At 41.9% G+C, this 24788-nt stretch overlaps 1 protein-coding gene across 1 annotated transcript in view; it reads right to left on the bottom strand.

The window, feature by feature from the left end:
* Positions 1 to 1438: 1438 nt before the first annotated feature.
* Positions 1439 to 24788, bottom strand: part of LOC126198520 (myotubularin-related protein 6) — a 454460-nt gene continuing 431110 nt past the window's right edge. Inside the window, exon 13 of the mRNA XM_049934906.1 lies at positions 1439 to 2754. Within this exon, the coding sequence (XP_049790863.1) occupies positions 2605 to 2754 (150 nt within the window). The 3' untranslated portion in view covers positions 1439 to 2604. The remainder of the gene's footprint in view (positions 2755 to 24788) is intronic.

The following is a 24788-nucleotide window of genomic DNA, read 5'->3' as shown; positions in this document are numbered from 1 at the left end:
TCCTTCATGCTTTCTTGGGTTTGTAGCCAAGTTGTCACTTTCTCTTTACACAACATTTCCACAACTTCCCTATTCATTTTTGTCAGGTGTCACATTATGTTGCTCAACTGCTGATGAAGACAACTGGGAAAGTGTTAAGAGTAGAAAACAGCTTGGATTCAAACCCAAAATTCAGGCACATGCTAATGCAATTTGATAACACAAAGCAGAAAGTGTTTATTATTGTCAATGACACCTGCCACTTGAGAATTATTTGTGTTCAAGAAGCCATAGTAAACATACTATTAACTGCAAGAGAACAAACTGTATCTTTAACAACTACTGCAACTTAATGTAAGTCATTTTAGTAGCTCTAAAAGACAACACACAGCATTGTTGGTGTCTTATTTATGTCATTTCACTTTGCAATTTATAGTGGCTTTTCATTAAGGAAAAAGTTGTGTTGACCATAGGACTCAAAAACCTGCCATGTGTGAGAAGCAAATACTGTCATATCTGTATTTACTTCCACTTTGTTGTTACAAAGCAGATGAACATGTTTATCACTTCTTCTGTACTTATATAATTAAATTTAACAAATGATAAATTAGCTTTCCATGTGAATGTAAGTGCAGTTTCCTTAATTCTTAAGTTACAAATAAATTTTCCATCTTTCAGTGATATTTGTTACAAAAATAACAAAATTATGAGTGTATCTGCCAAGGAATATGAATGAAACATCCTAATTGCTATACAGACTCATTTTCATGCACTGACATCAATTTGTAAACTTCTTTAACACTGTTTCATTTAGCTTTATTCTATTTCATACGGAAAATGTATAAGCGATGGCTTTGTCCAACATTTTTCTATTTTTTTCTTTTTTAAAACAGAAAAAAATCTGAACATGGAAACTAATAAATGGAAATATTTAATATTTAGACTTCCGAGAGTAATGAAACTTCACCTGCCTATCACCACCACCACAATGTGCCACATTTCATTTATCTTTTTCTTCTTCCTATATTATCAGCTGCCACTTCATTATATGTTTTCCTTATATTGGGTATTTGCAAGAAAAAATTCAATCAATTTTAACTGGAAAACCTGAGTAGCTTTTGTACCTTATCCGCACAGCTTTCTTAGATGTATGATTCAAATTGTTTTTATTTGAGTGCTTTACATAAACATAGATATGACTAGCAAGAGATGAAAGCCCATTTCTTTGTTAAGTATTACAGGTAACAACTCGGTGGTTAACAGGTTACTTTCTGCTTTTCCATAATACACAGATCATACTATAGACTGTATTAGCTGTACTTCTATAGGGACATAATTAAATGTATATGCTACTTTTTTTTTTTAAAGTGATCCACTAACTATATTTATTTTCACATTATTATCAGATAACAAAACTAAGATCAATAAATATATTTGTGAACATTATATATGGCTGATTCAGTCATTTCATTCTGAAGTCCAATGTAAACTTCTACAAATTTTGAATAAAATGGCAAGTAAAATTCATTCATCATGTATCTTTAGAGCTCCTAATTAAAAGCAACAGCAATAAATATCACAGCAAGGACATGATGGCAGATTAATCTAACCCAGTGTTTTAAAAATTCATAAAAAATAAAACGCAATATGAAGTTAGTAACCGGAATTGCTTTTTCTCCAACAGAGTTTCGGACACTCAGAAATTATTACAAAATCTCGCTGTCAATACTCCACTTCATAATAGCACGAAATGTTTAAACACAACCCTAGTAATTCACTTATAAAGACTGGAAAAAACAGTCAGTCAAAAAAAGAAACAGTGCATCACAGGATGGCTAGAATAGCAATCCATTCATTGGAATATCAGTCACTGACACTAGAAGCATTCCATAGTTCCGCTCATCAAACAAACACTGGAGAGGCTGATGGTTTTCCTTCCTAAAGATAATATTATACACTATACAAATAATTCATTTTGATATATTCCACATGATTAATTGGTTTTCCTAACATATTTTCCTCTTTTTTTTAATCTGTACATCTGTAATCTAAAAGCAATAATCAATTATTACACTTTATTTGCAAGGCAACATGGTGTGATTAACATAAACAAAGCGTAACGTCTGATCAATGCTGAAATGTTTTTTTGAGAGCATCTATAAAAAGAATAAGCAGACAACTATAAATTATGTAAACTCAGGACTTTGGAACAGTTAAAGGTTCTCTCATTAACAAACCTGCACAAGTCTTTTGTATCCATTTATAAATCATCATAACTTTCCCTTTATAGTTGCAACATGAACTAAACAGACCTGATCACAATCTGCAACATTAATGTCATACTGGGAATCATATAATTGTAGTCTCAATCTTCATTACACTGTTAACACAGGCAGAAGTATCAGGTCTGCCTGAGCTAATCTTTGTTCATTCAAAGAATAGCAGAGTCATGATGATGAGCAAATCCGATTTGCAGTTCACACACTAGAAGAGGCTGGCCGAGTGCTGAGCACTGAGAATTGCTGCCAGCAAGGAAGCAGGGACTGGCAGTCCCAGGCATGGAGCATAAGCAGCATCGTCAGGTGGACTGTGGTCACATGATGCCCTTGTCACAGGGTCACCGCATCATGGTGACTCTACAGATGAGGAACGACGCAGCAGACGGTAACAAGGCTTGCAAACAGGTACAGCACGTTGTGACATATGTCCAGGAAGTGACGTGTGTTTATCTATGCAGCGTGTGCAGTAAACATCGCCACATCTCCAACAATGGTACTGAAAAAACCAAAATGTTAGTGACATTGGAGCCTCCAGGGTGAACACACACACACACACACACACACACACACCACACACACACACACAGACAGACAGAGAGAGAGAGAGAGATATATATATATATATATATATATATATATATATATTACTTTATAAACATGGGATACAGTGCATTTTCTCATTGCTCTCTCTACATTGTCTAGAAACACTTATACCTGTATATGCTTTCACTCTGGTTTCAGTTGTCATGAGTGGCTGAAAAAGGTGCATGTCAAGATTTCATAAAACTTTTAATACAATTTTGGGCTTTAGTCAAATAAAAGTGAAATTTCTGTTAACTTTTTAATTTTCTTTGGGAATTTGTTACTCTGTCTTTCACTTCCAAGCATCCTATCCTAGAATACATCCAGCATGTGTGTGTGTGTGTGTGTGTGTGTGTGTGTGTGTGTGTGTGTGTGTGGTGGGGGGGGGGGGGGGAGTCAAATATGACTGTCATGTTAACAAATTTTGCCTTTTATTTCTTTTCATTGCTGCCGTTTTGTTAACATATAACACTGGAAATTCATTTACAATAATGACAGACAAACTAGGCTCAAAGGAATTAGCTATAATATTTTCTTACTTAAAGACTGTTAATTAGTATGCTAGAGGAAACATTTGACACAATCTGTTGCTTCTTCATTATACTTGTCAGCTGATCTCAAACCAATTTTTATGTGGCAGTTAATGAGTGTACCAATTACTGCTTAACAAGAACATTTACATTTTACAATACATTGTGTTTCCTGCAGCACTAACAGGCAACTGGAAACAAAAAAAATCCATCTTCTCAAATAACCTATAAAAATGCTTAATACAATAGGCTTCAATCTGCTAAACTTTAAATTAATTTTAGAATTTATGTAGACTTTCAATACTGTCATGTTTATGGGGAAATAGTTTATCAAATAATCCCACTTTGTACTCACAGAGGGGTGCAGAACCAATGTTTGGTTTGTGGGGTGCTCAACTGGGTGGTCACTAGTACAGCAGAACCAATTCCGACATTCATTTTGTAGGGTGTATAATGAAGAACTGACAATTTTAACTGTGAGTAAAGCACCAGAATCAATCAATTTACATGTAAATGTAAAAATTCTGAGACCACCAATGAGTTTCCTGCAAGAGTTACATTTATCCACTCTACTCAATATTCTTCTTGTTTCTTTTCACACGATACATTATGTGCTTAAACAAAATTTTGGCTTTCATAGTTTACAATTTTTGATCAGAAACTGCTTCCTACATATTATTTTGACCACAGCAAATTGCCACTTACAGCCACCCATGCAGTAGAGATAAAAGTAAATATGCATTCTCGGTACGTTTCAGTACAGTATGCTGTGCCTCCAGTCAAAAGCAGAACAATGCTGTTTAAGTACATGGTTTAGTCTGTCAATATCCTCTGATGGGTCATTCAAAGCTGAGATTGTGCACTAAGTGTCACTTCATGGCAAGAAGAGCTCTCACCGTAGGAAATTTCCTGCCAAATTCGTGCACACCAGAGCACTGCCATTCGAATCAATTGCTATATCTAGACACAAAGTATGATATGCCCTAGACCTAGATCAGCGGTTCCCAACCTGAGGGCAATTGCCCTCGAGGAGTAAAATGTAATTTTCTGAGAGATGAAAACAAATAAGTTGAAATGTGATTCAGTAACTAAACTAAATTACTTTTAAGTGCCTGTTACTATTTTCACTATTTCATAACATTTTGATACTGAATAAGTTAACAATAACTACATTTTTTCCAAATACTAGTATTAACATATGAAACACCGTGGAGGAGGTTACAGCTTGGTTGGTTGGTTTTTGGGGAAGGAGACCAGACAGCGTGGTCATCGGTCTCATCGGATTAGGGAAGGATGGGGAAGGAAGTCGGCCGTGCCCTTTCAGAGGAACCATCCCGGCATTTGCCTGGAGTGATTTAGGGAAATCACAGAAAACCTAAATCAGGATGGCCGGACGCGGGATTGAACCGTCGTCCTCCCGAATGCGAGTCCAGTGTCTAACCACTGCGCCACCTCGCTCGGTGGTTACAGCTTGTCAAACAAGCACACCTACTTTGTAATTTGTACCATGCTTCAATGACAGTAACATTGTGACACATACATCACAATGCTTAAATATCTCCTAAAAATGCCTTCTCCAAGTTCTAGGAAGTTCGTGCAATTGCCCAGAAAGTGATTCATTATTTTCTTTGCAACATTAAATGAACTAATTGACAGCATGACATAACTGTTACTATGTACACATACTTTAAATGTGGTTGATTTTAAATGGTAGTGAAGGGTGTGAGTAAAGCAAGTGTCGCTAGGGAGAGGAGTAGGTCACAGAAAGTATTTTTTGTAACAAGTGTATACCCTCCATGTGGGTAGTTAGCTTTCTTTTCTGAGAAGGACTTGTAGGTAGCAGTTGTGATACACTGAGAATTTGTAGTAGTAGTAGTAGTAGTAGTAGTAGTAGTAGTAGTAGTAGCAGCTTTATTCATTCGTAGATCTCTTTTTACAAGGGTATAGGACATGTCAAATTCTATAAAAAAAAAAGATTGTTAGAAGTATGCAGTATCAATTGTCCCACTGACTCATTACTTCAAGGTTTAGTAAAACACTTACAAAAAATAAATTATTATCTTTTGTCATTTTAAAAATGAAAGTGTTTGAAGAAAATTCTTTTTCATTCTACGGTTTAGTTAGGCAATAATTACTATGATGGGGGAGGGGGGGGGGAGGGGGGGAAGGAGGACAAAGGTTGGCAACCACTGACCTACTTGGTAGTACAATATCCTCTCCAGACAATCAATTTGGCACGTAGGCATCCATTACAAACCACAGTAAGCCACCTGAGCCCCATGGTGCACACAGAAGGTGGAAAAGGTAACATCTGTAATGGAATCTAAATCAATAGCATTGGTTTCTCTTCACTGAGGAGTACAGGATTTAACTTAGTATTAAGAAAACAGTCTTAATCACGTTTTTTATTTATTTAGTGCCAACCGGTTCAGCCCATTGCAGGAGCCATCTTCAGGGCGAACACATTGTGAAATTACAATATATATCTTAGACAAAACTAATGACTACCATCTTATAAGAGCGGATTACGTAAATATAATGTTTTACACACTGGTCGACTGCTGGTGGCATCACATCTACCCAGGTGTGGCAAGAAACTGTAAAAAATTTACCTTATGCCTGGGTTTCGATAGCAAGCTATGATCACGTGAGCGTAGGCAACACCTCCAGCGGTGACCAATGGTAGACTTTTTTTTTACAATAAATCACACCATGATGCTGAATGCCTCTTCTGTAGTGTCTGCCACTGTGCATCTCTGTGATGTTTTTGTGGCTACTGAATGAACCTGACATGAAACATGCTGCTCTTTTTCAGATCTTCTCTATTTTTGCTGTCAGCCCTATCTGGTATGGATCCCCTACTGATGAACAATACTCAAGTATTGGACAAAAGCGAAATTTGTAAGCCGTTTCCTTCGTTGATGGACTACATTTCCTGTGGATTCTTCCAATGAATCTTAGTTGCCAGACTGCCTTCCTTGTGATCAATTTTATGTGGCCATACATTTCAAATCACTCCCCATACATACTCCTAGGTATTTTATGGAAGTAACTGCTCCCAGTGATTGTTCTGTAATTCTGTAATCATACAATAAAGGGTCTTTCTGTCTCTGTATTTGCAATGCATTTGTTTATGTTGAGGGTCAACTGCCTCTCCCTGCACCAGTCTACCAAGTGTCGACCCTCTACAGGTCTTTCTGCATTTCACTATAATTTTCCACCATCTTGACTTCTCTGTACACAATAGCATCATCCATGGCCTCACGGAACTTGCGATGTTATATACTAGGTTATCTAGGTTATGTAGCACTCCGGTGGGGCATGCCCCAAGTTACTTTTACATCTGATGACTTCTCTCCATTCAGAATGACATGATGTGTTCCGTTTGCTAAAAACTCTTCAATTCAATTCAATTATGCAATTGACCTGTTATTCCATATGCTTGTATTTTATTCATTAGGCGACAGTGTAGAGCTGTACAAAATGCATCCTGGAGCTCAAGTAACGAAGCATCTCCCTAGGCACCTATATCTACTGCTTTCGAGGTTTCATGGGCGAACGAACAGAGTTAACTGGGTTTCACAAGATTGGTGCTTTTGGAACTCGTGTTGGTTCCTACAGGAGATTTTCAGTCTCCAAAAATGTCATGATATGCAAGCATATTCTACAACTGACCGATGTCAGAGACGGGCCTAGTTTTGTGCACCTTTTCCACAATGCTTCTTGAAAACAGGAACAACCTGCACTTATTTCCAATTGCCAGGAACACTTCACTCCTCCAAAGACCTATTGAATATTGCTGGTAGACAAAAACAAGTTCTTTTGCACACTTTACATAGTATAATATTGGTATCCCAGAAGGTCTAGTGACATTCCCCTCTGTTGAGCAGTTTCAATTGCTTTTCTACTCCATGGTCACTTACAGGGTAGCGCACGAAATGTGTTACCAATTGTTTCTTTCACAGTTTACGACGCACATTACATATCCCGCTGAGATCTCTACAGCAGTACCAGCAGAGCTTGGAAAAACAAATGAGTTACAAAATGACGTGCAATTCGTGATACTGCCGCTAGGAGACTAGTAAGCAGCAATGGCTGACAATGGAAGACTGACGACACAGCAACGATTGGCAATTGTGTTACTTTTTCACGAAACGAAAAGCCTTGTTGTGACTCACAGGCGTTTTCCACAACTTTTTAACACAATGGGTCCCTTGCAAGAAGACCATCCACAGGTTGTACCATAAATTTGTACCGGAAGGAACAGTATTGGAAGCGAAGTGGCTCAGCCTAGGCCTGTTTGTTCGCCGGAGAGTATTGAAGTGGTACGAGTTGCTGAACAGAGAAGTCCCAGGAAATCAAGTAGAAAGGCAGCAGTGGAACTGGGAATATCCAGACGCTCCATTCAAGGCATTCTTAAAAGTGACCTCCATATGAACCCATACAAGATGACCTGTGCACAGAAGCTCACTGAAGAACACAAGCAGCAGAGACTACTGTTTGCTCAGTGGGCAGAGGATAGGGAAGAAACTCTCAACAATGTTTGGTTTTCAGACAAGGCGCATTTTCATTTAGACAGTATGGTTAACAAACAAAATGTACGCTTTTGGGCCACTGAAAACCCACAAGTGCTTCATGAACAACAACATTATGCTCCGAGGATTACAGCATCTGTGAACAGCGAGCGTTATTTGAGCATTCTTCGCAATAGCTTCATTCCACAGCTTCTTGCTACTGCCTTGCCCTTCAACACGCAGTGGTTCATGCAAGATGGAGCAAGGCCACATACTGCAAACATTGTGTTGGAGTTTTTACACGAGCATTTCGACATGCGGATCATTTCACTCAGGTTTCCAGGTCGCTTCAATGATGGACAAAGTTGGCCCCCCAATAGTCCAGACCTCAACCCATGTGACTTTTTTCTTTGGGGATACCTAAAGGAAAAAATTTTCCTGAAACGTCCACGTGATTTAATGGAGCTCAGAAGACTTATTCTTCAAGCTTGCAATGAAGTTATAGAAGACATGTGCCATAGGGTAATAACTAACTTCAGTGTTCATTTGAAGGAAGTTAGGAAATGAAATGGTGGACATATTGAACATGTGCTGAGTTAGAACAAATCTCCATGGACGGCTCTTTATTGTATTATATGTTCCTTTCAGATTGTATTGACAATAAAGTTTATATTCAAAAACAAAATGGTAACTCATTTCGTGCGCCACCCTGTATTTCAATATCAGCCATTTTGTCATCTGTACGATGATTTAAAAGAGGCACTACATTGCAATGAGAAACAGTACTGGAAAAAGATGTTGAGTATTTCAGGTCTTTTCTGTGTCGTCCTCCATTCCACTACCATTACGGTCACAGAATGTCTGGACACATGTGTCCGACCCAGTTTGAGATTTAACATACAACCAAAACTTTAGGATTTTCTGTCAAGTCAGCAGACAGAATTTAACTTTTAAATGCTTAACTTTTGAATGCTTTATGCACGGTTCTCCTTACACAGAGTTTGGTTTACTTTAACTCTTTATTTGTCTGTGAGGCTTTGACTATGTTTAAATTAGTGGTGAAACTCTCTTTGCTTTTGTAGTAGTTTTTTAACATGACTGCTGAACCATGTCTTTTCCATCCTTCACAACTTTGTTTGGCACACACATATCTAAAGCATATTGTACAATGCTCTCAAACTTTTCATCAATGACCTTTACTCAAACATATCTACAAGAGGAAAATTAAAAACCAGACTGTATGCATGTGATCTAGTTATTTGAATTTCAGTACTGAACAACAAAAGGAATCAATTATCAAATAAAGTGAAGTTAGTGATAAGTTGCCTAGAAGAGTGATCACTTGAAAACTTTATGGAAATAAACACTCAGAAAACAAACTACCAAATATTTTCTGTATGTTGCTCTCATCCAAAAGTAGATCTAAAAAATCTGTGTGTGTGTGTGGGGGGGGAGATACAAAGTACAATTGTGTGTGGGGGGGGGGGGGGGATACAAAGCACAATGAACAACCTAAATATTCAGGGGGTTATAAGGATCAAAAATTGTACTGGCAGATTCCACATACTGTAGAGATATTTACTATAGTAATTGTGGATGTTGTTCAAGGACAGTGCTCAACAACACCTGGAAAACCCACATGGCCATTTTTAACATATGGTACTGAAGAGTTTGTTATAACTACTATCAGAAACATCAGCAGGTTAGAAAATGTCCATAACCAAGCACTGAGAATTATAAATGATGGAGTAAAATCAACATCTTTAGTATCTACAAGAATTACATTTGGAGTATAACCTACTGAAATAAGTATTCAAAGGTTAGCATTGCTTCAGTATCAAAAACTGATTCATTTGTTCAATTATATAACAAGGGCCATTCAATAAATAATGCAACTCATTTCTTTTTTTCTGAAAGCAGGTTGGTTTTATTCAGGATTCCAACACACCATAATATTCCCCACTCTTTTGGTTACAAAACCCTACTTATCAACATAATCTCCATTCAATGCAATGGCCTTATGCCACCTTACTGGGACGGCCAGTACAGCCACTTGATTCCACTCTACTAGTCGATAACAGAGGCAGCATCATGTTCCTTCAATAACGTCCCCAACATACACATACTGCTTCCTATGGAGTGCAACCTTCACTGGGCCACATAGATGCTCTTTATGGTCATCTGTTGGGCAGCGAGGAACCCAGGGCACACACCTTTGAGCAGCCCGACTGATGGATAATTGTGTCAGCACTACCAACAGAGTTGTCCAGTTGTGCAACGAATGTGTGTGTGTGTGTGTGTGTGTGTGTGTGTGTGTGTGTGTGTGTGTGTGTGTGTGTGTGTGAGAGAGAGAGAGAGAGAGAGAGAGAGATCCGTCGATAGCTCAGAATGAGTGTGTCCACATGTCTCAACATTGTAGGAGTCACAGTTGCGTGTGGCCAGCTGGTACATGGGAGATTGGAAAGGTTTGCACAACCTCGATGCAATAATGACACATGCCTAGCTCAATGAGTTACCATGCTTTTGTCCACTGCTAGGTCTCCATAGACATTCTGCAAATGCCTTTGAATATCTGTGATGCTCTCGTTTTCTGCAAACAACTCAATGACAGCTCTCTACTTGGAATGCATCTCCATTACAGAAACTATTTGAGAGGTTGTATGTATTGCTGCCACCTATCGAAACTTAAAGGTACTATAGGGGCTGGAGCAGGAATATTCCATGAAGTCCCACAACAAATTCTGCATTTTTCAACCAGAATTGGCCACGGAAAAAAATGTGTTCCATTACTTATTGAATGCCCCATCATGAATGGCTAAAATATAAGCAATAATAGTAGACAGCTGAAACACAAATTATCTTCATCCAAGAAGTAAAAGACATAAAATCACAAATTCAACAACCAAAAATTTGATGCTGAAAGATTTATTTTTCCACTACTCTAATTCTGCTTCCCTAAGTGTAATATCAGATAGACATCACGGATAATTATATAAAGAAAGTGTAACAGATAAATAAATAACGAGAGCTACAGCATTGGAAACAATAAATCTGAGATCCCCCTGAAGATCAGTGGCTCCACTTCTACACAGATGGGTCATTAATGGAAAAAGAAGAAAATGTTGGCATAGGAACACACACGAAAATTTTCTATCAAACTTTAGGACTGCTTCCACTTAAATTTTGAAGGTGAAGTTGAGACCATCAGAACTGCAATAAATCACCTAAACAGCTATGTACACACATTCAACAAAGCAGTTATATTGTGTGATTCCAGACTAGTAATATTGGACGTTATCAACACACAAGTTCCAAAACTCATTCAGTTTCAAGAAGCAATTAAATGTTTACAACAGATGAACAAGACAACTGCAGTTCAGTGGATACTGTCTCACTGTAGCATAAATGGTAATGAGAAAACAGATTTTCTACCCAAAAACGGCACAAAAATTAAATAGACTGGAAAAACTAACTTATATTTTGTTGTGAAATGCATTATTACCAGCACATTTCAAGACAAATACAAGTGATGCAATAAAATCTCATTTCAGAAAATAATCTGGAAAAGTCTCATGTATGACTCTACTGATGGACCAAAAAGAGATGCAGTAGTCATATTCCATTGACTACTTGGCATGACTGTTTGGCCACCCACCTGCGTAAGAACTCCATCCTCCATTTCCAGAATGTGCTCTGCGTCACAAATTTCATTTCATCATGAACAAAAAACATTTAATAGGGTTAACCAAATTAAGTGACTGTAATTCAGACTTAACAACACTGTACTGGGAGGCAAGGCAACAAAAGACAATAAATCACATGTGTGAAAATTAAAATAATAAAATAGGTGATATGCAAATATACATACTTTCAAAGAGGATGAGCTTGATTCGCTTACTGTTCTGGTCTTATTTCACAATGTTTTAGTTTCAGTTTATTTCATGGGCCTTAAATGCAGTGCCTCATGAGAACAGGCTTTTAAAATAGCAGTGGGACGTATGCACAATATGCTAGCATTTTCGCTTCGATGTCACAGGAAAGATATATCCTAATTTTTCAGTTTTATTTTAGAGACATCTTAAATTTAAATAAAATTAACTTACCAGTTTTAATTATTTATGTGCCTTGAGCCAATGTTAACAGACTACCCTAAATCAGTATTTACCTATTGGAGGCAAAATGCCTAATAATATCAACAGAAGATTCAACACGTCTACAAAAGCAACTGCCTACACTATGCTTGTTCATCCATTGCTAGAATATTCCTGTGCAATACGGGATCATTACCAGATAAGACTGACAGAGGACATTGAGAAAGTCCATCATATTATACTCCACTCTTCTGGCTAAAAAATAATAATTTTCTACATAATCTCTGTTCAATGCAACACACTTACACCATCTTACTGGGAGGACCTGTAAGCCCGCACAGTACCACACTACTGGTCGACATTGGAGCCAATGGCTTGCTGCATCAATAATGTCCGCATCATCCATACTACTTCCCATGGGGCACTTCACTGGGCCAAACAGATGGAAGACAGAAGGTGCAAGATACGGGACGTAGTGTGGCTGAGGAGTAACAGTCCGAGGAAGTTTAGCGACCTTCTCTTAGGTGTACAGACTTGTGTGACACCTTGTGTTGCCATGGAGAAGGAGAAGTTCATTTGTATTTTTGTGGCAACAAACAAGCTAAAGTAATTTCTTCCATTACCTGAGGGTTACACAATATACTTCAGAATTGGTGGCTGCATCATGAGGAAGGATGTCAAACAGATTAACCCAATCAGTGTCCAAGAAGATTGTTGCCATGACTTTACTAGCTGAGGGTGCGACTCTGAAATTTTTCTTCATGGATTACCACTTTCCGTCCAGTTAGAAGTGATGAACCAATGTGGTGGGGGCACGGGCTGGCGGGGGGGGGGGGGGGGGAGATGGAGGGGAGAGCAAAGGCGAATGAGAGGAGGAAGGAAAGGGGGAAATGTGAGGGGGAAGGAGAGGTGAGGGAGGTAAGGGTTGAGGGATGGAGGTAAGGGTTGAGGGATGGAGGTAAGGGTTGAGGGATGGAGGTAAGGGTTGACGGATGGAGGTAAGGGTTGAGGGATGGAGGTAAGGGTTGAGGGATGGAGGTAAGGGTTGAGGGATGGAGGTAAGGGTTGAGGGATGGAGGTAAGGGTTGAGGGATGGAGGTAAGGGTTGAGGGATGGAGGTAAGGGTTGAGGGATGGAGGTATGGGTTGAGGGATGGAGGGATTTACGGGATGAGGGAGGGAGGTACGGGATGAGGGAGGGCTTAGGCAAGAGGGGTGGGGGCAGGTTAGAAGCGAGAGGGGGAGAGGGCAGGTGAGAGGGAGAGCTTAGGTAAGAGGGGTGGGGGCAGGTGGAGAGGTGAGAGGGGGAGGGCAGAGAGGTGAGATGGGGAGGGCGACATGGTGAGAGGTCAGAGGGGGAGAGGTCAGAGGGGGAGTGGGAGAGGGGGAGTGGGAGAGGGGGAGTGGGAGAGGGGGAGTGGGAGAGGGGGAGAGGGGGAGTGGGAGAGGGGGAGTGGGAGAGGGGGAGTGGGAGTGGGAGAGGGGGAGTGGGAGAGGGGGAGTGGGAGAGGGGGAGTGGGGGAGTGGGAGAGGGGGAGTGGGAGAGGGGGAGTGGGAGAGGGGGAGTGGGGGAGTGGGAGAGGTGGAGTGGGAGAGGGGGAGTGGGAGAGGGGGAGGGGAGAGGGGGAGAGGGAGGGGAGAGAGTGGAGGGGAGAGTGGGAGGGGAGAGGGGGAGGGGAGAGTGGAGGGGAGAGGGGAGGGGAGAGGGAAGGGGGAGGTGTGGAGGAAGGGGAGGGGAGAGGGGGAGAGGGAGGGGAGAGGGGAGAGGGGGAGAGGGAGGGGAGAGAGGGAGAGGGAGGGGGAGGTGAGAGTGTGAGGGGGAGGTGAGAGTGTGAGGGGGAGGTGAGAGTTTGAGGGGGAGGTGAGAGTGTGAGGGGGAGGGGGAGAGGAGGTGGTGAGAGGGGGAGGTGACAGGGGGAGGTGACGGAGGGGGAGGTGACGGGGGAGGGGGAGGTGACGGGGGAGGGGGAGGTGACGGGGGAGGGGGAGGTGACGGGGAAGGGGGAGGTGACGGGGAAGGGGGAGGTGACGGGGAAGGGGGAGGTGACAGGGCGAGGAGAGGTGAGAGGGGGAGGTGACGGGGATGGGGTGGAGGGAGGGGGAGTGTGTGGAGGGAGGGGGATGGGGTGGGGGGAAGGGTGGAGGTGGTGGAGTAGAGGGCAGGTGAGAGGAGGGAGGGGAGGACAGAAGGATGGAGTAGAGGACAAGGAGTTCGGGAGAGGCGGGGAGGGGAGCGGCGGTGAGTGGGGGCGGCGGGGTGGGGGGCGGCGGGGAGGGGGGCGGCGGGGTGGGGGCGGCGGGGAGGGGGGCAGCGGGGGGGCAGCGGGGGAGGGGGGCAGCGGGGGAGGGGGGCAGCGGGGGAGGGGGGCAGCGGGGGAGGGGGGCAGCGGGGGAGGGGGGCAGCGGGGGAGGGGGGCAGCGGGGGAGGGGGGCAGCGGGGGAGGGGGGCAGCGGGGGAGGGGGCAGCGGGGGAGGGGGCAGCGGGGGAGGGGGGCAGCGGGGGAGGGGGGCAGCGGGGGAGGGGGGCAGCGGGGGAGGGGGGCAGCGGGGGAGGGGGGCAGCGGGGGAGGGGGGCAGCGGGGGAGGGGGGCAGCGGGGGAGGGGGGCAGCGGTGGAGGGGGCAGCGGGGGAGGGGGGCAGCGGGGGAGGGGGGCAGCGGTGGAGGGGGGCAGCGGGGGAGGGGGGCAGCGGGGGAGGGGGGCAGCGGGGGAGGGGAGCAGCGGGGGAGGGGGCAGCGGGGGAGGGGGGCAGTGGGGGAGGGGGGCAGTGGGGGAGGGGGGCAGCGGGGGAGGGGGGCAGCAGGGGAGGGGGGCAGAGGGGAGGGTAGGGGAGGGGAGGGTAGGGGAGGGGAAGGAGGAGTGAGACATAGGTGAAGAAAGACATGTGAATGAGAGTATCATCTCAAAGCACTGTGTGACCATTAGATCAGATATGGGAGAAGGGACATAGTGGGAACTGAGGATGGTGAGAAAATGAAGACCATAAAGAATAATGAAATTACCTTATATATACCTCTCTTGGGGACACTGCTCTGTAGAAGCCTCGTCTGTGCTAGCATGTCAATGGTAGCACAGCTACTGGCAGGTTTCCCATGCCAGACAGGCCTCAGGAGTGATGTAATCCATGTAGAGAGGTCTGTAGCTTATGAGACGATGTGTCATTAACAGAGCCTCAGGCATAACTGGTGATCTCCCTCCAAAATTAGCCTTGCACCGTATGGGATTTCATGGTCTGAACCAAGTTTATGGCCCAGTCACATGGGCCCAAAATGGAGAACACCGGACAAGAAAAAACAAAAACCAAGGAACATGATGAGACCTCAAACATCCAAACATCGGAGTTGGAACTCATGTTTCCACTACTGCGTTGGTGGGCAATACACCAGCCCACGAATGGGAAATTGTCATGGAGAGATTACATCCTTGTCTTGGACCTCAGATAAGAAAACTTCTCAAAGAATACAACAGAAACATATGGAAGGCAAAAAATGTCTTCCTAATCAAAAATGGAGGGAACTAAAAGTTCTTGAACTAAAAAAAAAAAAAAAAGAGAGAGAGAGAGAGAGAGAGAGAGAGAGAGAGAGAGAGAGAGAGAGAGAGAGAGAGACTTTCTCAGAGTGCAAGGAGTAAACAGACCACTTCCACTTCTCCACTTCTAAGATAGGCAACAAGAGAATACTTCTCTGGATAATCACATTCAGAAAGAGCTGAGGCAAGAAATAGGAAAACAGACCTATAGTACTGTAGTCTCTGTTTTCAGGATGGCAGTTATCCAACAGGGATATCTACTGCTTAGCACGACATTGCAGCAAGTGAAGCTTACTGAGAGAGCTCTCTGAAAAGACTGTGTAGTATGCTAGTCCATTTCACAAATTCAGGTGGGTCTATCTTGAAAAGAGTGCTCTTATCATTGTCTGTTAGATGACTAGAACAGTGGATGGCTTAATGAGAAAGTGCCCATGATATCTCTGTGGGAGGATGCAAAGCTGAGCTCTTCAAGGCCATGAAGGTGTCAGTTTGGGTACCAAAACGTCTTAAGGACACTCCTCAAGACATTCTGTTCGAGAAAATAAGGGCACAGAACCATAAGTTCTCAACAGAGGATTGGAGGGTAATCAACAAAAAGGTTACAAAATGGCTCAAATGACACTGAGCACTATGGGACTTAACATCTGAGGTCATCAGTCCGCTAGAACTTAGAACTATGTAAACCTAACTGACCTAAGGACATCACACACACCCATGCCCGAGGCAGGACTCGAACCTGCGACCGTAGGATTCGGACCTGCGATCGTAGCGGTCTCGCAGGTTATCATCACAATAATCAAAATCTCAGAAGCGACCGTGGATGCTACCAGTGTTGCAGATAAACCTGCTTAACATCAAAGAGGCAACTTTTGTTCCAGGGACATAGTAACATCAGGATGGAACACCTGAGGAAGAATGCACAAGGGAAATTGCATTGGCCTCACATTACCTTCCTTATGAGAACAGTATTAGTTCTTTCCAGGAAGTGAGAAGATCGGTAGACAGCTGCTCATAGCAGAATGAACAACTGCTAGTTGGTTGTTATGCCTATACCCACAACCTGGTAGCTATTGCAAACAATGGCATGTGGCATTGACGTCATCCTTTTTTGATTATGTTTATATTAAATTTGAGGTTGAAAAGGGTGTTCAACAGACCATGGACTGCAGGAATCCAAGAAAAACAGACTGGGACTCATATAGGAAAGACCACAAATCATGCTTATCTGAAGTGAGAACTTTGATAAGGAATCCAGTAGATTTCAAGTAAATGTCAGAGCAGTGACATCCGCCTTACAAGGGGGAAAGGGCAACACAAAAAACATCCAAAGCCTCAAATGGTTCAAATTGCTTTGAGGACTATGGGACTTAACATCTGAAGTCATCAGTCCCCTGGACGTAGAACTACTTAAACCTAACTAACCTGGCGGCCGGTGTGGCCGTGCAGTTCTAGGCACTTCAGTCTGGAACCGCGTGACCGCTACGATCGCAGGTTCGAATCCTGCCTCGGGCATGGACATGTGTGATGTCCTTAGGTTAGTTAGGTTTAAGTAGTTCTGTGTTCTAGGGGCCTGATGACCACAAATGGTAAGTCCCATAGTGCTCAGAGCCATTTGAACCAGCCTAACTAACCTAAGGACATCACAAACATCCATGCCCGAGGCAGGATTCGAACCTGCGACCGTAGCAGCAGCGCGGTTCTGGACTGAAGTGCTTAGACTGCTCGGCCACAATGGCCGGTCATCCAGAGGCCCTTGCCAAATACAACCACCCAATTAAGCAAGCAAACTATCATCCTGGAAGGTATTCTGTGAAGAAGATCCAGACTTCACAAAATCCCGACCAGACTACCAACTAATAAAGGTGGTATCCTAAGGAAAGAGGATAGTGAGTATACAAGAATAGAGAATGATACACTGTATGTGCTCCTCTGGACTCACTTCCATAGTGTACTTGGAAGATAAAATAGACTAAGATTTAGTCCCTGAGAGAAACTGGTTTACAGGTTATCAAAGAGTGAACTTGGACTCTGCCAGACGATGTGTTGATTAAACAAAAATCCAATGGGTAGTGGCAATGTTTCAACCATTCAAGTCACCAGTCCCAGATGAAATCTTTGTAGCTCTACTGCAACAAGTAGGAGACAGTTTAATTAGACTACTATGGACAGTGCTTATGGTTAACCCATCAACAGGAATTATTCCTCATGCTTCAAGGACACTGAGGGGTGTTTTCATTCTGAAGCCAAGGAGAACTGATCACACTGAGGCTAAGGATATGAGACCCATCAATTTGTCCTCCTTTTGCTTAAAGACATTATAAAAACTGGTGAATGTCCACCTTAGGGAAAGAGGACTAACTGAGGTTCTTCTACATGTAAACCAACATGCATATCAACAAGGCAAATCATGTGAAACGTATTTCACCAATTTGTAGGGGAGGTTGAAAAGAACTGCACTTTCAGGAAACTGCTCACTGCATCTTCTCAGACACTAAAAGGACATTTAGTAATACGGCCTTTGAGTCCATTGTTACAACTGCAGAACATGGCATTGAGATCACTATATATAGGTGGATGAAGGCTGTGACAAGCTGAAGAGAGGTAGAAGCCACCATGATGAATGAAAAATTGTGAACACCGCCACAAGATGGTGTCTGCAAGGAGGAGTTTTGTCCCTGCTACTGTGGAACCTAGAGTTGAATGAACTTACTGAAGAACTAAATACTAGAGACAACTTTTGTCAAGGATATGCAGACAACCTAGTCATAGTAGCACTTGGCAAATTTACTAGTGCTGTTAGAACAATGGCACATTGTGCACTGAACTTTGAGCAAAACTGGTGCTTATGATAATTTACAGAGCTACAGTATGGTGGAACAAAGTAGAACAGAAGATAGCTACTAAGCAGTTTGGTAATGTGTGGAGACAGCTCTGCTTAGCTGTAACAGGTGGAATTAGCAAAATGCACATTTCTGGGATGAAGCCCATGCTGGACGCACCACCATTACACCTTAGAGTTACAATCTAGTCAACGCATACTGAGGTGAGGGCATACAGGCTAAAAACTGGAAATAATGGGATCACTCTAAGATGTTCACAATTCCACAGCAATATAAAGGATGTAAATATAGGAATAGTCAGGGGAATGTCAACTGATTAACAATACCTTCCAGCTGCTCCACTAAACCTTGCAATGTTAACAGCTGGAAGTAGGAAGCAGTGCAAGAACAAACCACATGTTGGCCATGGTATTCCAGGCAGAAATATCCACTATTATGCTGTGCGCAGAGGAGAATATGCTTAAGCATTGCAAGGATCAGAACATCTCCATAACTTCAGACAGGCAAACAGCTCTGATCTTGCTGCAAGATCTGACAAGAGATCTCAATGATTATTGCAGAATGCTACAAGGCCCTTGTGAGGCTGGGGGAAAGCAGAGTGTAAACTGGAGCCTACTCTACTGTTCACTAAGGTGGTGGTTACATCAAAACCACACTGCTGGCTCAGAAGGCAGTTGGACTACAATCCAATAACAAAAACATGGCACACTAAGGATGCCAAAGTCATGTTTCAAGAGAACTTATGTACTCTGGACTCTTAACAGGAGATGGATTAAACTCATAGTAGGACTAATGACAGGCCATAGGAACTTTTAACACCTACACACTCCTATACATGACAGGTATAGGGAAGAAGCTCCGAAATGTGGTCTGTGTGGTGAAGGTGATGAAACTGCATCACACTTAATCTTCCAATGCGAAGTGTTGCAGATCAAAAGACACACAATATTCAGTCCTCCAAGTCCTGAAGAAATTGGGCCTAGTGAAGGGCCTCCTACTACTCTAAGGGTATTGGTTGACTTTAATAGAAGCACAGGAAGTGAAAACACACAATAAATTGTGCTTTCATGTGGGCAATGGTGGACTGGGACCACTGCTGTCTTTCTCCATGTTCAAAACAAATCAAGGTATAGAAATAAAGGACAGATAAAAAGAAAATACCAAGGAAAAAGGAGCAAAGAAAGTTGCATGTGTAGACAGGGATGAGGTTGATGGCGAATAAATAACAAAAGCACCGTACAGGAAAGGGGACGGGGGTAGGGCTAACAAGAGGTTCAGACCAGGAGGATGTGAAGGGGTTCTCTAAAGTACAGGGAAACTAGTGCCATGTGGGAAGACCCAAATGATTGCTAGGGCACAAAAGTTACTCAGGTCTCAAAAGCCAAGCCATACAGCTAGTTCAGCACTGGCTGCCCCAAGACTGACCCTACTTCTGGATACATTCATCCATTTTTCCAGTTTGTTGGTGGTAATATTTACATAAGAAGCCATGCAGTGAATCTGTAAACTCATCAACAACATGAGATGTTCCACATCTTGACTTGCCCAGGATTTACCAACAGTGGAGCTAGAGTAAGTGGTTGTGGATGGGTGCATGGATTATGTTTTGCAGTGGGAACTTAACAAGGACACTGTGGAAGTAAGGAGGGGGGAGAGAGGTTGGTAAAGTGAATATGCCACAAAGGGATTATCTCACTTCAGGGCCTTTTATATCTTGCCACCTACACCTGTAAAGTACCTGATGCTGAAACATAACAACAGGTGAACAAGTATGGCTAAAAGAAATTCCATATAGACTATTGTCTTCTGTGGCATCTGAGAATTTCCATGGGTCTGGATACCACACACTGATAGCTGACAAGTTATAACACAGTCAATATTCATGATGAAAAATAAACTAACTTTTGTGTCAAGGTAATAACTATAATTAATGTGTGTTTGTTAGATTCATAGTCACAAACAGAAGAAATTTGATTTTTGTCAATCAAGCAAGCAGTTTGTACCACTTCAGGGCTCATCTAATGTTTCAGTTCCCCCACTTGCTGGATGGCTAAGTCAGTTAACAGGTTGGATGAAGGCAAAAGGATACCACCTTCAACAGCACCCCATGCCTAGTGAAGCAATGTTGTGTTCAAAACAACCTTCAGACTGAAAACACCTTTGTTGTTTAACATTTTGGCACAACCTATGAACAAATGAAGTGTAATTCACATTTATTTACTCAGACATTCAAGGTTCAAGGGAAAGAGAGGGAGTGAGATAGTTCAACCACCTTGAGGATGGTACTGGAAAATTGTTCAGTAGAAAGTGTACTAAAAATAAATCTAAGTTCTTTATTATTTTAACAATGTAGGAAAACACAGATTGCTACTTACCGTAAGTAAGACTAATCAAATTGCAGGCCATCACAATTTAAAGACACTCACATAATGTGAGCATATTTAATAGTGCCTATTGCAACCGACTTTACAGTAAGTAGCACTCTGTCTTTTCCTGCATTGTTGATATTCCTATTTGGAGTTTCCATTGTTTGATTCCATATTATTTTCTTTTTCTTTGATCTGTAAGTATTTACTGATGCACGATAAATTGAAGAACCGTACAAACTAGGTGTACCATTATACAGGTATGAATTTAAGTGTAATGTATGGTTCTATATGTAAATGTTTGACTGATTCTACATCTTAGCAATACATTTGTTTCATGGATCCTTGGAACACTTAAGTAGAATAAAATACAAACATACATAATAATTGTTTTCATCATCATCATCATCATCATCATCATCATCATCATCTCATCATCATCCTCATCCAGGGTGTATACGTGGACAAGGAAAAATTTCCCGGTTAAAAATACACTTTCTCCCGGATGAAAATACACTTTTCCGTGTTAAGTGATAGTATACTCTCCCTCGGCACTGTAAAACTCATCAGTCCCATGGTTTTATATGCAGGAGTAGAATTTCCCGGCACTTTAGAAAACGAAACTTAGAAGGGGGAAACACGTTTTGAAAGACCTTTGATGTGCAGCAACGTGTACGCTGCATATTTTCGTATTACGAAGGTATAAATTTGAATTCCACCAAACACCGCATGTTACTTTCCGAAACATTGAAATCGAGATTGCGATGCGCTTTTGTAAGACAGTCACAGCTCCTGTCATGTGATCTCGTCCGCTGATGGCAGCATAGGACACATGATGTAGTGAGCCAATAGCAAGATCACTCTTAAGTAGCGCGAACACACAAATAAGAAAAGTTAATGGTTTAAATTAATATACACAGCATTCTCATATAATATTGGTCTCGAAAATTAATAAGCTGGAAGAGAAGCTAAGCTTCCACATATGATGTTGATCTTTTTTGCGCGTGTTACACTTTGTAAGACACATCACACAAATGTGTCAGTAAAACGATGTAAATGTCTGATCTTTTGGGCTCGAAATTCTTCTAAATGGTCGTCCTGAAAGAGTTGATTTTTAAATGAGAGTTAAATACTTTGTGATTTAAGAAATTCATCGTACATTCTCGCACATAGTTCATCTTGCGTAAAAGGAAATCTACTTTGAATGTAACGCTTTTCAAGCCACCATTCGCAATAATTTCCCGTGACCTGTTAGAAATAGGTTCGTTTCAGCAGTTGCAAGAGAGCGCCAAATAACAGGTGTCACCGCGCTTGCGCAGCTACGATGACGCAGGAAGCCCGTATGTTCGTACGTGTAAAACATTAAAAGATCTTATGTATGGCATAAAAGAAACGAGACATCAGATGATACTTCAAGAGCGTCGGAATTTCGTGAACCATACTAAGACGCATAATTCGGCTTAAAATGCACAGTCGTATGTACATTTTCTTGGAGCACCAGTATTGCATTATCTCATGTTTGGTTCTTTATTCTGGCATAATGCCATACGTGCACTTGAAATGCAGCGGACAGTTGAAACTAGGCAATAGTGTGAAATTAAACACTTTGTTTCAAATAAATTGACTGCCTCAGCAGAAAAGATTAACTTTAAGCCAAATCTCTTTACCAAACCGGCAAAAATAACTTCATTGTTCTGTCAGAAAGGTCGAAATAAAATCTGAAACTAATAACATATTTAAGCCCTCCATAATTATGCGAGCATATTTTAATTCATTTGATAGCTCCCGGCCACAAAAATCCGTTTTCTTATCATTTAACGTGAGAGCAATAAATGAAGAGGAAACAACAAAATCGCTGAATGTAAACACAGGTCAGCGGATGCTCCCCACATCCCCACAACAACTCAGATTTACTTTATTTCCGAAGCGAGCAATATTAAGTAGTGGCGTCCAGCCACACTTCTGTAACCAGAAGCGGGAGAAGGTACTACCGTATTTACTCGAATCTAAGCCGCACTTTTTTTCCGGTTTTTGTAATCCAAAAAACTGCCTGCGGCTTAGAATCGAGTGCAAAGCAAGCGGGAGTTCTGAAAAATGTTGGTAGGTGCCGCCACAACGAACTTCTGCTGTCGAATATATGTAGCGCTACACAGGCATGGTTTGTAGGCACAAAGATAAATACTGGCGCCAAAACCTCTGTGTCAGTAAATACATTTTTTTTTAAAAAAAAAAAGGTGGAAGACGATCTTTTTTTCTCCGCCCCAAGTTTCGACCACTGCATTTTCATATATTATCAAACGAAGTAAATACAAACTCTGTATTGTTCATCTTCGAATGTAGCAGAATTTCAATGTACTACGAAAATCTGACTGGCAAGACTGTTAGGGGTTTTTGTCAATATGGCCAACTCTGCGTTCTGAAATTTTTCCTATCTGTGAGAAGAGATGGTTGCTAATAGGAACTTTTATGAATTGTGAATCACATGCAGTAATTCTCTTCACCATAAGAATAATACGAATATAAACATTTTGCCATGTTTTCTTTTGTGTTTGCTGCTATCTCATTTAAATCTTGCCTGCCTAATAAACTACGAAACTAGAGTGAGACAACAGCAAATGCGGAAGAATATATGTATCGTGTCATGTTTATATTCGTATTAAGTGATACAGTCAGAAATGAAGCACGGCAACTGACTAGATTTTCAAATCTAAGATGACTCTAATTTCTGTGCAGAATTTGATGTACTAAAGAAGCGGCCGCAAAGATTTTCAAACGGAGAAAAATTTGCGCTAAACTCTCGTTCAGAACATGTCCTATCATACGCAGTCTATTATTTGGTTCTTGTTGATCATTATCAAAGAAACAGCAGTGTAAGTAACAACAAATAGCAGTCTCTTGCCATTGTTTCGCTAATGAGACGATTCCTCCCTCTCTCTCTCTCTCTCTCTCTCTCTTTTTTTTTTATTGTTAGCGGCAGTAGCGCGCACAAAAGCAAGCCATGCCGCGAGCGGCGACAGTCCGTAAACACGCACTATCAGAATGCGACAAACAATGCATGACACAGTACAGTAATGTATTTTCAGCTTCGAGTGACGTAAACACCTATAACAAAGAAAACGGCACTTATCAGATCGAAGCAAAATAAGCAATAGATTCAAACCAGACGAAGCACGTGAAAAAGGAAGGGTACCCGTATAAATACGGACAGTGCACCTGACGCATAGCAATGGCTACCTAGTAAAGCTTAACTGCTAAGCTTACGACTCGAACCAAACTACTGTAGCTGTATCGTCATTCATTCGACCTAAATTGTGTCTCATATTACAATGGACCAACTTTGTTTCGATTTGGAGGTGCGCCCTAAACCTCTTCTCTCCCCTTGAATTTCGAGTCTCAAATTTCGGGTGCGGCTTAGATTCGGGAAATTTTTTTTCCTTGATTTCGAGTCTCATTTTTCAGGTGCGGCTTAGATTCGAGTGCGGCTTATATTCGAGTAAATACGGTACTCATACGGGACTCAACTGCGCATGCTGATGAACCCGCCCGCAACAGCTCAAACGAATCTAATTTAAACAGTTGTCATGTCACGCTAGTCGGAGGCAGTTTGTTGTTATAAAGCATTGCATAGTCTTCCTAAAGCCTTTTACACATTTTGCTGTTGGCAGATGCTTGTATGAGCACTGTTTTGTTGTTGTATACAGTGTATTTCCTTTATTATTCTGCAGTAATATCCTTTGTTAGAGTACTGGTCCTTACCAGTCAAAATCACAAAAATTTAACTGAAAACTAAAAAAATCAAAAATTCCCGGAATTACTAAACAATTCCCGGGTTTTTCCCGGTTTTCTCCAGGATGAAAAAATTCCCGGGTTTTTCCCGGATCTCCCGGTTGTCCCAGGTCGTATACACCCTGTCATCATTTCCATTTTTTAATTATTACTATTACAACTACAGTCATTCATTTCATAACATAAGAAGTTGTATGCCACACAAATCCAACAAATGTTACAAATATTTCAGTAGCTAAGACAATATACTTGCACATCCTGAAAAGTATCAGTGAACTACAGAATCCACACTATG

Source organism: Schistocerca nitens, chromosome 8, assembly GCF_023898315.1.
Source record: "Schistocerca nitens isolate TAMUIC-IGC-003100 chromosome 8, iqSchNite1.1, whole genome shotgun sequence".
Classification (NCBI taxonomy): domain Eukaryota; kingdom Metazoa; phylum Arthropoda; class Insecta; order Orthoptera; family Acrididae; genus Schistocerca; species Schistocerca nitens.
This window is presented reverse-complemented; position numbering and strand designations above follow the sequence as displayed.